This window comes from Peromyscus leucopus, chromosome 3 (assembly GCF_004664715.2).
Source record: "Peromyscus leucopus breed LL Stock chromosome 3, UCI_PerLeu_2.1, whole genome shotgun sequence".
NCBI classification, from domain to species: Eukaryota; Metazoa; Chordata; class Mammalia; order Rodentia; family Cricetidae; genus Peromyscus; species Peromyscus leucopus.
In genome coordinates, this window is record NC_051065.1 from 5,895,767 (window position 1) to 5,909,804 (window position 14,038).

Below are 14,038 nucleotides of genomic sequence, written 5' to 3' on the forward strand. Positions count from 1 at the left end.
GTGGTAAGGGCCTGTTCTTGTTGCTCACTGCAGTGTGCACACAGGTGTCAGGCAGAGCAAGCTCTTAGACTGTGCCACCCCTCTACACATCTTGAAACCTGTAAGGCTGACTTACATAATAAAGAGGGTACTGGTCTACTTAGGAGAGATTTTATGTTTGTCACAGATTCCAAATTCAAAGTAAACATAGACTCTTATCACTGATTAGTTGCCCACCTAATGGCAATAAACGGTATCCCCAAAAGCGCTCTTGTTCTAGGTCCAAATCATTCTATAACCCCAACCACAATAGCTAAATTTAAACTACCGTCTTTCTCCAGAACTTTTCTAAGGCAAAGAAAACATTATGTAGTATATTCATGATCAAAGAATTTAGTCACACTTGGCCTCTTTGTATAAAACAACAACAAAAAACTATTCCTTAATATTTTAGAGTTGAAATACTTTATTTTTCTCTTTTGAATCTCCCAGTTTTTCAATGTTCAGATTTTACAATGTGTTACTGATGGACCTAAATTAAATTTACATATAACTTTGAAAGTTTCCATATGATCAGTTGCTTCCAAGATAGTCAAATGTTCCAATTTAGACATCTAGTTTGATCTTAAAGAATAGGCAAACAGTTTATTAGGTTCTAAGAGAAAATCCACAGCATTTGAGGCAAGTTTCTTCCATGAGAGGGTTTTGCTACAAAGAAAAAGGTAAATTGGTGTTGGGGGGGAGCAGGAAGTAATGACAGCAAAGTACTTTCTAATAAATCATTAAAATGTTTTTTTACATCCCTAAATTATATGATAGATGAAAATGTGAACTAGTCTCCTTTGGCTGAACCAAGTTCCTGGAACATGAGCTACATCTAACTGTCTTAAAAGACAGCAGGGACAGACAACAAATCAAAGGCCAGGCTCACATAATATTCATTTCTTAATTAGAGGAGCAGGGGAGAACTCTCAACTTTATTGGTAGAATTCGGGTCTGAAGTTCAGTCATCTCAGGGACAGGCCAGGATATATAAAAAGAAGCAAATTCAAGGGTGTTGAGCAGCATCAGACTATGAAGAGCACTCAAGCATTAACTAAAAGCTCTAATTTTAGCAGAGTGCATATAAACCAACTTTATTAGGTATTGCAATATAATACTTCTTAGAGAGTGGTATTTTGTTAAAGAACACAAATAAGTATTTAATGACTGTACTAGGATTTTAGGAAATTATCTAACAAGGTAGTTTTTTTGTTTTGTTTCTAGACGTTTCTTCATTTGTAGATGCATAACATGGATTTTTTCCTTAATAAATGACATAACCAGTATAATGCTGGTCATAGGACTATATCCATTTACTACTGAGATAGAAAGCAAATAAAATGCTATGGTGTAAAAAAGCACAATAAAATTCCATTTTATATAAAACACTGAAACATGAAATCTGACTGTAGACAGGTTCAGTGCCTCTTACTGGAAATGCATATACAGGACTGCAGAAGTATTTCAGATATCAAATGTTTTCAGATTTGGGGGAGGGGGTTAGATATAATACTAAGATGTCTTCAGGACAGAATCACATCTCAATACAAACTCCATTTCCATTTCATATATATACACACATACATATATACATATACACATATACATATATACATACATACATACACATACATATATAATCTAAAGGGAATATCCATATCCTGTTTTGCTTGTAACCTGTCACATGAAATCAAATGTGAAGGTTTTTTTATATGCAGCATCATTTCAATACCCACAAAGCTTCAATTCTGGGGAGAATTTCACATTTTAAACCTTCAGATTAGTAAAGTGTACTCAACTACCCTAAAAGCCTGTAGAAGTCAGAGACCAACTTATGGGAGTCAGTTCTCTCCTTTTGCCATGTGGGTTCAAGAATCAAATCCATGTCATCAGGCTTGGTGGAAGGTGTCCTTATGGCCTGAGCCATCTTGCCAAGACAAAGATTTAGTGTTTTAAAATGCTGAACAAATGTTCAAATCTTCCTTTAGAAGAACTCTTTCACAATTATCATATGCATTAGAAAAAAACTATCTAAATTAAAGACACTAAAAAACATAAGAACATATTAAAAAGAATACTAAAAAGAACTAAGCAAAGACAGGGTCAAGATGGACCCTGGAGAACACAGTAAAATATATCCGGTACAAAATATCAGTGGATTTCAATCAAGAACACAGCATGAGAACTGTGTATTTTAGAATAAGCATGAGAGATTTATCAACTGGGGCTGAGCACCCCACGGTCACTTATTCTCTGCATTTGGCCAGTTGTGGATCTCTGTAATAGTCTCCATCTGTTCCAAAAAGCTTCTTTGATGAGGAGTAAGAGCTACACTTCTCTGTGAGTTTACGGATAAGTATTTAGGGTAGAATTACAAATTGTATTGGTTTAGGAAAATGGCTGCAGTAGCTTCTCCTCTAGGGTCTATGACCTCTCCAGCCATTAGTATCTGGATGGGATTACAGTATCAGGCATGGATTTCATCCTAATAAGCAGGACTTAAATCCAGTTAGACAGCTACTGCTTACCCCCAAGGTAAAAGCCACCATTGCAGCACTGGGGATATCTTGCTATGCTTGCTATAAAGTTCATAAATTTTATAGTTGGGTGCAGCTTGGGTCTCAGGAAAAATCACAGAAGGGCTGTGTGTGGAAATATTAAAAGTGCCTGATGATCAGGACACCTAAAGCTAGATGTCTTCTAGACATAACAGGAAAGCTGCACCCACAAAATTTCAACAATATAATTGCCTAATTAAGATTTGCATAATGAACACCAATTGTCATGCCAACACCAACAGAGAAGTTTCACACCCCTAGAAGAAGAGCTATGGGAAATCATGGCTCGTGAGAGAAGTAGAATCAGTTTTCTCCTAGGATGAATTCCCTGATAGGTTATCCAATCCCAAGTAGTCAGCCATAAATGCATGTATATATGAGCAATGCTAAATAGACTCAGTAAGAGATCTCCCCACTACACACACACAAGCACACTCACACACACTCACATGCACACACATACACACAGATATATAGAGAAAAAGATTAGACAATCAATAAATGATAGATCATATGCATGTATACATGTAACAATAATATTTAAAAAGTGGTCATGGATTTGAGAGGCAATGGAGGGTGACATGGGAGGACTTAGAGAGAAGAGGAAGAAGGGTAGAAATGATGAAAATAAAGTATTCATGCATGAAATTCCCAAAACCTTACATTTTAAAAGGGACCAAAGTGCAAACACAACTTAGAAAAGCTACTCTAGTCTTTCTGGCATATGATGAATATATTACAGGGGTTAGCTTCTAGAATCAATGCAAGAGGGTTTTCTAGAGACTAGCAATGCTCTTTATCTTGTCTGGGCTATGGTTACCATAGTACATACATTAGTCCAAATGTAAGTAATACATTTAGTGCATGTATATTGTATTCTTTCTTATTACATTCTAATTTTTAAAAAAGTACTAATAGTACAGCAGGGTAAACAAGTGGGGAGGAATTTATTTGGTGAGTAAAATGAAGAGGCCATGGAGAGTAAGTGTGGGGAAGATGGGAACATGGCCTGGAAGAGGACTTTTATTACCCTAGTCTGAAAACCTACAGATCAGTGGATCTCTGAGATAAGGGCTGGGGGTGAGAGAGAGAAGAAAGTCTCAGATAATGCGATTCAGCAATTCAGAATGTTCAGTCTTAAGGGATTGCTGTCTAGTTTATGAAACTAAGAGAATACATGGAAAGGTAACTGAGAAGTGTTTCTCTACTTGGGTAGAAGGTATGTGTGTAGGAAATACAAGAACATCTGATCAAACAATTTATTGTATAGTATGGTATTCCCTCTGGACAGGGAATAAAAGAAAATGGTCTGTGAGCAATACTTGAAGAATAAGAAAGAATAAGGGTCAAGGAAGAACCCAAGGAACACCATCATTATGAGTGACATGAGACCAAGAAAGGCTACAAAGGTTGCAACATTTTAGTAGTTTTCACGTCACAATACATGAGCAAATGTGTCAGTGAAGAGAAAATGGTAAACTGCATTCAACTTCCCAAGAAAGTCAAAATGGACTACCAGTGCCCAATGGATTAAATAAAGAAGTTAGTAACTGAAGTTGCAAGGGATTAGCAAAGAGAACATAAATTACAATGGATTTAGGAATCAACTGAAGATGAGAGAACATCAAAAAACCTGAATGAGAAACTCAAGAAAGAGTTTCAGAACTCTGTGCTTCAGAAAGGATTTGTTTGAGTGCCTCTCTATGTGTCTTTAAAAAATAAGGGAGAAGCCAATGTTTAAATGCTGTGATATACAGCCCGACGACAAGAACAGAAAATATAAGAAAAGAAAGCAAAGGCTGAAGATGAAGAACAGAACGCATATATGATATAGCAAAGTCAAAGAAGGTATTAGAAGGGATAGGAACAGTAGTTAAAGGGGACATTCATAAGTTTAAGACTAGCCTGGACTATATGGAGAGATCTCATCAGAGACAGAGAGACAGAGACAGACAGACAGACGGCAGGGTAGGGATGTGGAAGAATAAGGAAAGCTATAGAAAGATGACTCATGGAATAACTGACAGGCAGAGATAATGGCCCAGAGATAACTGCAGAAGCGGTCACTAAAAAGCCTCAAATTACATTCTTGTCAATACGAGGCAAGGTCACACGACTAGAGCGGGGATGTTTGTAGGAAATGAGGGCATTGTTTTGGAATGGCCATGGCGAAGAACAAAAAAGAAATAGACTCCATTTAAAGTCTAATGAAAGGGTCCAAATATTAAGTGAAACCAACCAGTCTGTGGAGGCACCAGCTTCATAGTTGCCTAGTATCCCCAACTGTGCTAGCTACAAGTGATGGCTGGTGACGACTGTCAGAGAAGACACCTTAAGATGGCAGTGATGCAGAAGATACTGAGAAAAATGGGGATAAAAGTCCAAGAGCTCAACTAGAGTCTCAGATTAAAATGGACGGTGAAGTAGAAGGAAATGAGGCCCAGATGCAAGAGGTATTTCAGAGGTGGAGAAACTCCCATGATGCTCAGGTTCAGCACATGGAGAATGGAGGAGAGCAGAGTTTATAGAGGACGAAAGGACTAGGAGGTCGATGGCTCACAGGAGAACAAACAAGAACCAGGGCCTTGTTTCTTAATGAATGAAAGGCACTGCTATAGAAGTCATTGAAAGTTGTAGACAATGAAAACAGGGGGGAAAAAGAGCATTAAATCTCACAAAGGAATTTGTGAAACCTAGTATGTAGGGGCTAGGGAGATGACTCAGTAGTCAAGAGCATATACTGCTTTGCTGAGGACCTGTTTGGCTCCCAGCTCACAACAGCCTCTCCAACTCCAACGGTTCCAAAATCCTCTTCTGCACTCCAAAGGTGTGTTCATTCTCTCTCTGTCGCTCTCTGTCTCTCTCTCTGCCTGTCTCTCTGTCTCTCTGTCTCTCTGTCTCTCTCTCTCTCTCTCACACACACACACACACACACACACACACAGAAACCTTGTGTTTTTTCTCTCTCTCTTGGAAACCTTTGTTTTTTCTCTCTTGGAAATCTTGTGTTTTATCTATCTATCTACCTATCTATCTATCTATCTATCTATCTATCTATCTATCTACCTATCTATTGATCGGTATCTCTTTCACACACACACACATAATTAAAAATGAAATAAAAAATACTAATACATAAAATCTGTGTTTCTGGTTGCAATATAATACATCAAAACATATATAACATGTAATATTCAAGTAAGAATAAATACGTCCATCTCAACACTTGATCTCTTTTACTTGCAGGCAAAAACAATGAAACCCTTTCTTCTACCTTTTTAAAACAGCATGCAGCAGCGATAGCAGGTATTGTAACTTAGTACCTACTCTCCAACATCTCCCCACAATCCCTAGAATCTTCATAACCTCTATCCTGATTCTGAATTATGTATCTAGACTCACCTAAGAGATAATGCAGAAGAAAAGGTACTTCAATGGGAAAAAGGGTTATTGAAATAGCAATGGTGTGATTTAAAGGGAAGGGAGGCAAAGAAGCAGAAAGGAGGGAAAGGTGGAAAGAAGGGAACAGAAAAACAAGAGAAGATGGCAAGCCTAGAGATATTAGCAGGTGAAAGAACACAGCTTCAACCTGGAAGGGCTGAGCAAATCCAGCTGGAAAGAAGAGATAGAGTGAGTTTTTAAATGAGTGAAAGCCATCCTAGAGTGGTGTGTGTGCACATGTGCTTGCATGTATGCATGTGCATGTAGACATGTATGTGTGCATTAAGTGTGCATGAGATTAAAGTGTCATTTTATAAAGAAGCTGAGGCTAGAGATCGAATTGTTTCTAGAGCCACATTGTCAGTAAAGTAGTTGAACAGGGGTTCTATTCTCATTGCCACAGAATTATGGATGTTCACTTATCATGTCTACTACCTGTATTAAGAGCCCAGCTTATTATAGCCATTAAAAATAAAAAAAAAAAAACTTCAGCTACTTTGTTTCTCACCAGAACTTGAGAATATGACCACATAATCCTACTGCTAAAGATACCACACATGGGTAAGACAGAGAAGTCAAGTGAGAACTGAGCTGGAAGCTTCTCCTCACTGCTTTCTCAGTGCCAGAAGACACTGTGCAAGCTGCTGGAGGAGGAAAATCAACATTCTTCCCCAGCTGTAAGCCATGTGGTACAGCAGCAACTGGCCAGGCAAGATGCGTCCTCTGGTTCAAGAGTGCCTTGACTGAGACAAGAGCTCACGGCTGGGGAGTCAAAGGCACTAGAGGAAAATCTACTACTGTGGTGTTGCTAAATGGTTAAGTTGTCAAATTTCCTTCTCAATACTCACGTTAGGGCCCTTCTCAGCCGAGCCTTTTATTACAGAATATGGCAGTTAACGCAGAGAGTCTGAACTAACTAGTCAAAGTGCCAAGACTACAGGGTGGGGTGTGTTCAGCCCTAAGGGGGACATCCACATAATCCCTTCCAAGGCTTGGGGACATCATGGTACAGTCAGAGACTGGGAGAGGAGAAACAAAAACCACATCTTCTGACGTGCCACAGCACTGTACCGGTGAATTCGTTTGCAGCTGCGGTTACTTGCACAAGATCGACCCTGTCAGTATTTCATCATGGACAACAGAGAGACCTATGAGGTCCCAGCCTCCCTGAGGGTCTGTGGGCAGCTAATGGTTGCTGGGGAGTGGGGTAACATTTTCTTCCGTGGTGGAGCCGCTGCCAAGTTGCCCATGCTCAAGAAAATACCCTCCCACCCATGCTTGCGCAAAGAACTCTAGCTGAAGTGGCCACACAGTAAAAGAAGATGCAGGTGTGGGAGGCTGGCTTCCTGAGAACAGTGAGAGTTTCAGCAGAACTACCAGTTAAAACGACTAAAATTCATTATACACATGCGATATAACTGTCCAAGGAGAAAAACAAGTAAACTAATAATAAAAAAGACTATAACTCATCTGTAAGATACACTTCTACCCTTAGTAACTAAGGTCTTAAGCATTTTCAGAAGCCTCAGCATATACTGGTTTTTCAAGAAAGCTTTGCTTTTTTTTAACATCAGTTTATTTTTGCAACTGTCCCTTTCAACCACTTGTCAGTCCAGCAAGATCAAAAAATTAAAATTAAAAATTCTACTACACAAAAACAACAGCATACTTTCTTTTATGATACTGATATTGTACTTTAATGTAAGCATTTATACACACAGTGGGTACCTTTTGTCCTAGTTAGCTTTAACTGTCAACTTGCTAGCCTAGAGTCATCTGAGAAAGGAACTGCATAGATGAAACTGGCCTGTGGGCATGTCTGGGGGAGGGGTTCTGTCTTGATTGTTAATTCATATGGGAGGGTTCTATCCACTGTGGGTGGTACCATTCCTTGGGCAGGTCCTGGGCTCTGTAAGCTAGCTGGGCATGAGTTTATATAAGCCAGCAAGTACAGTTCTTTCATGATTTCTATTCCTGTCCTGACTTTTCTCAACAAGGAACTGCAACCTATAAGCTGCAACCTATAAATCTTTTCCTCCCTTACATTGCTTTTGGTCAGAGTATTTTACACCAGTAAAAGAGATGAGACTAGAACATTTTTATAATGTGTCATGTATACTAATAACATTTTATTTGCATGTATTTTTTCAATGGTAAACTATATCTGGAAAACACAGCACAAATAAGATATAAAATGTAAAAGCTGAAGTCAACTGAAAGTGAACATGGTTTTTCTGCTTCAATTTACTTTGACACAAAAAGAGAAATTAATTTTTTCCTAAACTACATAGCTAAGGAGAAGCTTTGCATTACAATCCTAACATCAATTTGAGAGGCAAATGAATGCATAAGTCTTTTCCTGGTGATTCCAAACTTTTAGAGTATCTGTTGCAAAAAATACTTTTTTTCATTTTCTTTTTATAAATTTTTTTACATACAATATATTTTGATCCTATTCTTCCCCTCCCCCAACTCCTTCCAGATCCTCTCACCTCCCTGCCCTCCTAACTTCATGTTCTTTTTCTCTCTTTCAAAACACAACATAAAACAACCCCCCAAATAAGAGGGTAAAACAAAACAAAAACCCCAGTAAGACAGAAAACAACAACAACAAAACAAAAAACACACTTTACTAGGAACACTCTTTCTCATTTTAATCAGACTACCTAAACCTTTCACTAACACAGTACTCTTAATCACATTTTATCATAGGAATAATTTCAAAATGGTAGAAAAAAGGGTTAATTAATTAGATAAAGCCAATTCTTTCTGAAATGAAAATGTTACCCACACTCTTACAGTCATCATCATTGAAATGTGTGGCTTTTGACCTATTACCTAAACACTGTGCACTTCTATGACTCTTCCCCAAAGAAACCAAGACACAGGTGCTGAACTCTCAAATTAAATATGATCAAGAGGGCTGGAGAGATGGCTCAGCGGTTAAGAGCACTGGCTGTTCTTCCAGAGGTCCTGAGTTCAATTCCCAGCAACCACATGGTGGCTCACAACCATCCGTAATGAGATCCGGTGCCCTCTTCTGGCCTGCAGGCATACATGCAGACAGAACACTGTATACATAATAAATAAATAAATAAAAATTAAAAAAAAAGAAATTTTCTACTCATAAAAAAAAAATATGATCAAGAGAGCAACACTCCAATTTATATTTAAGCTAATAAGATTGATAACAAAATCCTGAATTCTAGCACACACTACATAATATGTACATTAATTTACTTACCAAATCATATATTTGGTTTGCCAACTGTACTTTCTCATCTGCATCTTCCAAAGCCTTATAGTAGTCCTAAAGAAAAACGTTTTCATTTTAAGCATTGGTAATGTTAGCATACATGCATACACATATATATTCCTGCCTCTTCATTATTCTACCTTGTTATCATCCAGCCATCTCATATGAGCAATAGCAAGCCTCCCATGGTAGAGTGTGTCTGGGAGAGCATTAAAAACGAAGGGCAATGTTAAAAATTAAAAGATGATGTTCAAAAATCTCAGAAAAGACAAGTAAAAGAAATTATGCCAAGTCCAGTCTCTTTACTAGAAAGTTATGAGTTAATAAATATATGAAAGAACAAAAGAATGTGAAGATTTAGCTAACATATAAAACATACCAACACTCCATTTTTTACAACTTAAAAATACTTATCTTATGTGTATATGTTGCTTGCATGTATGTATGTGTACTGCATGCCTCAGAGAGGGGGCATCAGGTCCGCTGGAACTGCAATAGATGGTTGTGAGCCATCATGTGGATGCTGGGAATAAAACCTGGTCCTCTGGAAGAGCAGCCAGTGCTCTTAATCATTGAGCCATTTCTCCAGCCCCAACTTTTGTAACAAAAATACAGTCATAGAAAGGATTCTGACCTGCATGACTATGGCTCTAGTTTTAAATTAGGTAAAAATTCACACCACCCAAACTGTAGTTTATATTTTTCCATATTATAGTTTAAAAAAGGAAATTTACTTTTTAAAAAAGAAAAAAAGTATCTTATGAGCTTCAACACACCATTAGACTTTTAGGGGTATGTCCAAGCTGCACTACATCAAAAACCTTTTAGTTGAGAGAGATGGCCAGTGAGTTCCGGATTTACATATGCAAATTCTAAACTCCTACACACCGGGTCCCCAGGTGGTATATAAGGCAGGACCACTTCTCTTACGAATGCAGACTTCCCCCTTCGTAACAGAAGCAGCCTTCCTTCCACATGGAAGAATAACACAACTGTGAACATTTTAGTTTTAATTTTTCTGTAGCTCCCAGAAAATTTATAGCAAGGTTGGGTGTAGTTACTTATTCTTCCTCATCTTAAAAGACTAGACCCAAGTCACGAGCTACATGGCAGTGAGGACCAAAGCCAAGTCTTTGAAGTTAATGCTTCCAATGCATCCTTAAAGACACCAGACTCCACATCACATCACATCACATCACATACACTCCGTGAGCTTATCTGATCAGCACTCTAATTTGGAGGACAGCCCCAAGTCCCAGCACTAGCTAAACCTCAGGAAGAACTACAGGATGCTCTAAAATGGTGCTTTTCAGTCTTCCTAATGCTGAGGCCCTTCAATACCGTTCCTCGTGCTGTGACCCACACTTTAACATTATTTTCATTGCTACTTCATAACTGTAATTTTGCTGCCATTACGAATGTAAACATCTGTGTTTTCTGATGGTTTTGGCGACCCCTGTGAAAGGGTTGTTTGCCTCCTATAGGGGTCCCACCCCACAGGTTGAGAACCTCTGCTCTAAAGTATAACAAGTACCCTCCAAGTCACTCATAATGAATGTTCCTTCACTCAATATCCAGGGATCAACCTAATTTTAAATCTCTCGCTCAGAGGGTCCCAGTTGTGACTGACAATCATCAAGGTATTCCACTTACTTTTTTGATGGATGCCATCTGTTCTTCTCGCCACTCGGGTTTGTTCTTCTTTGCGTTCATAAAGAATTCACTGACTCTTTGTTCTAATTGATCCATCGCATCTGACATAATAAAACAGTTCACACTTAGCTGACCAAACTGCTTTGATTTGAGGAAAGAAAAAGAAGCCTGACAACATGTACTGTTTTAGTTTGCTAGTGGCTTATACATGTTACGCTTTTATTCTATAAACAGTAATGCCCTAACTACCTTAGTTTTAAAAAGCTGCAATATTCTGTACTGACTTCTGCTGTTTCAAAACGTTTTCCCATAATCAAGGTGGGGTCAACCACACAGACAAGGATCTATGCCACAAGCCTTGAGTGGCACAGCACTGGAATCAGCTAATGGCATTAAGTCAGCTGTTACTGCAACCATAGCTGCTGGTCACTAAGAGAACTACTAGAAAGTTTTCACGCTTCTTTAAAGAAAAATAGTGATAATATATTCAACATTTGCAACATAGCATCAAGCACCCCATCAATTCATCTTGATGAGGCTACAAAATGTGTGATCATTTGTTTACTTAAGATACCATTTACTCATCAACACACATGCTATTTATTCTATGCAAGGGGTTTCCAAAGCTCGTGCCAAAAATAATGCCCTCAGTGAATGACTGCTAAAAAAAAAAAAAGACAAATAAATAAATGGGATTTTCTCTTACGGAAATGGAGAAAAACTTGCTCACTATATTCATCATTTAAAGATCTTCAGTGCATAATAGCTTTCGAAAAAAGTGAGACATTGTAGTTAATCTTAACTTTTAAAAAGCATTTTGCTTTCAGTTCATGTGCCGATAGTAGACATGTTGCTACTTTTGTTAATACACAATCACTTTTAACTTCAGAAAACACCAGGCTTATAAAAATAATAAATAAATTTGAAAACCCTGTAATGTGTGTAGACTAAATCCAAACTACCACAGAATTTTAAAAATTTGAAAGATTAAAAATGTTTTAAATAATCCCTTATTTTATACCTATTTGTAGTGGGTGTTATACATCCTAATTATCTGTATTATTTTAAATCCTCAGATTGTCTTTTACCATACCCCAAGGCAGCAAAGCAGCCAAGGTAGGTAAGACTGGTGATGTCCTAAAGCGAATCCAAATCTACCTGCCACCAAGCTCTGCTCAATCCCTTTGGAATGTGCTTTAGCAAATGTTTATTACTGCAACTACATCTAAGTCAAAAAGGAAAATCACATAAACACCTACCACACGTTTATGACGGGCTACGGGGCTATGAACCCAAGAGACGACCCAGAGATGGAGAAGTACATTAGGGAACAAAAGGTACAGAAGTGGGGGGGGGGGTGAGGGGTGAGGGGGGTGAGGGGGAGGTGTGGGGCTGAGAATGAAAAGAACAAGCTCTTAGCAAACTCAAGCTGCCTTTGAGCCACCTCCAATATGGCTTTTCAAGAGAGCAAGGTTAATTTGGGGAATAAGTCACATACAAAAACTACCAAGGTTGACTGGCAGAAAAAAAAATCAAAGCTGAGCTAGTATGGTGGCCCATGCCTATAAATTCCAACACCAGACAGGCAGAAGAAGCAGGAAGACCAGGAGATTAGGGCAGCCTAGGATACATAGTAAGTGTAAGACCAGCCTGGCTGTGTTTATAAAACAAGAAAGAAATGAGGAGGAAAGCCTACCAAATGCCTAAATTTTTATAAAGAGCAGATCAGAAGATTTCCATCATCATTATTTCTCTCACTCGTTTTGGCTGAGAAAATAAATAACCATGCTGTTGACAGCTCTAAGTGTCTTTCATGATATGCAACTTGTCCAAGTTCGGCCTTCCAAGTCCACTAGGCTCCCTAAAGAACCTCACACAACCAGGGGTTCTCAGTCTTTACTCTTGAGAAATTCGGAATATAAGGAACTTTTAAGTCTGAATGCAGAACTCCAAGTTCCACACAGAGGCTCAAGTGCAAACCTTCTCAAAATCACGCGAGTTTCCACTGCGGTGCAGTGTCGTCATCTCCATGCAGTACACAAACACTGCGTTTGCTGTGCCCCGCGTGTTAACGGAATGGTGTGCCTGCCGCCTCCTGTCCACAGCCCGAGAAAAGTAGCGCGGAGAACCCGCCAGGCGATGCCCGAGGGAGGCCGGCGCCGCGCGGGGCCGTGGAGACGCGCCACTTACTCTGCACCTGCAGATCCATCTCGCGCATCTCCGTGAAGCGGTCCCGCAGGTCCATCGGCAGCTGCTCAATCACTGTCAAAGGCACAGTCCGTCAGAGGGCGGGGCCAACGGCGAAGCTACGCGCTGGCGTCACGCGTGCGTGCGTGCGTGCGTGCGGGGGGGGCGGCTCACAGCGAGGCTGCCAGTTACCGTGAGAAAGAAACATCCCCCGCTCCCCCTCCCTCCCGCCATCCCGCCCGCCCGGCCACTCGCGCTCCCGCCCGCCGCCGATCCCGCCCGCCGCCTTGCCGGCGCCGCGCACTCACTTTCCAAATAGTCCTCTAGGTACAACATCGCGGCCCTGACTGCTGCGGGGACGAACGGGTCCAGGGGTTTATTTGTGTCACTCGCTGTCGCCGGAGTTTTGTCCCTTCCAATATGGCGCCTCCGCTAGCAGCACCCGCTCGACTCCGGCAAAGGAAAAAAAAAAAAAAAAAAAAAAAAAAAAAAAAAAAAAAAAAAAAGGCTCCACTTTGGCGCCTGACGGCGCTTGCCTCACTGCCGCCCGCCGTTGCCATTGGCTGCCTGGGGCGCTGACGTCAGCAGACCGGTGCGGATCCCCGTGGCGTTCTGGGAAATGTAGTCTTTTTTTTCCGAGCAGGGCCACCAGAGCGGGCACTTCTCGGCGTCGCAACTACAGAAACCACACGCCTGCGCGAAACCAGTACGCCAGAATCCGAAATGCGGTGCCTCTGTTTATTTGTTGATTTCTTGGAAGGGGAATGACGGGAGTTGTATGCGCCTGTCTGACACAACTAGGAACAACTTTTCACCTGTTCTGTGCTGTGATTCCAAGCCCGCCGTTTGTGAGTCATGGATTTCTAGCCGTGCTAGGCAAATAGCAAAGATTCTAAACGCTAGAATAATCGGCCAAGTTCGG

The 14,038-nt window shown here is 40.1% G+C and overlaps 1 protein-coding gene across 2 annotated transcripts in view; it reads right to left on the reverse strand.

Moving 5' to 3' along the window:
• Ing3 (inhibitor of growth family member 3) overlaps nucleotides 1–13,650 on the reverse strand; it is a 30,214-nt gene extending 16,564 nt beyond the window's left edge. Inside the window, exons 1-4 of one of the 2 annotated variants that reach the window (XM_037203495.1) lie at nucleotides 13,425–13,650; nucleotides 13,120–13,191; nucleotides 10,930–11,030; nucleotides 9,265–9,330 (exon numbers count right to left, since the gene is read on the reverse strand). In XM_037203495.1, coding sequence (XP_037059390.1) covers nucleotides 9,265–9,330; nucleotides 10,930–11,030; nucleotides 13,120–13,191; nucleotides 13,425–13,452 — 267 coding nt within the window. In that variant the 5' untranslated portion in view covers nucleotides 13,453–13,650. The remainder of the gene's footprint in view (nucleotides 1–9,264; nucleotides 9,331–10,929; nucleotides 11,031–13,119; nucleotides 13,192–13,424) is intronic. The other variant, XM_028873008.2, reaches the window with a different exon arrangement.
• Nucleotides 13,651–14,038: the final 388 nt, after the last annotated feature.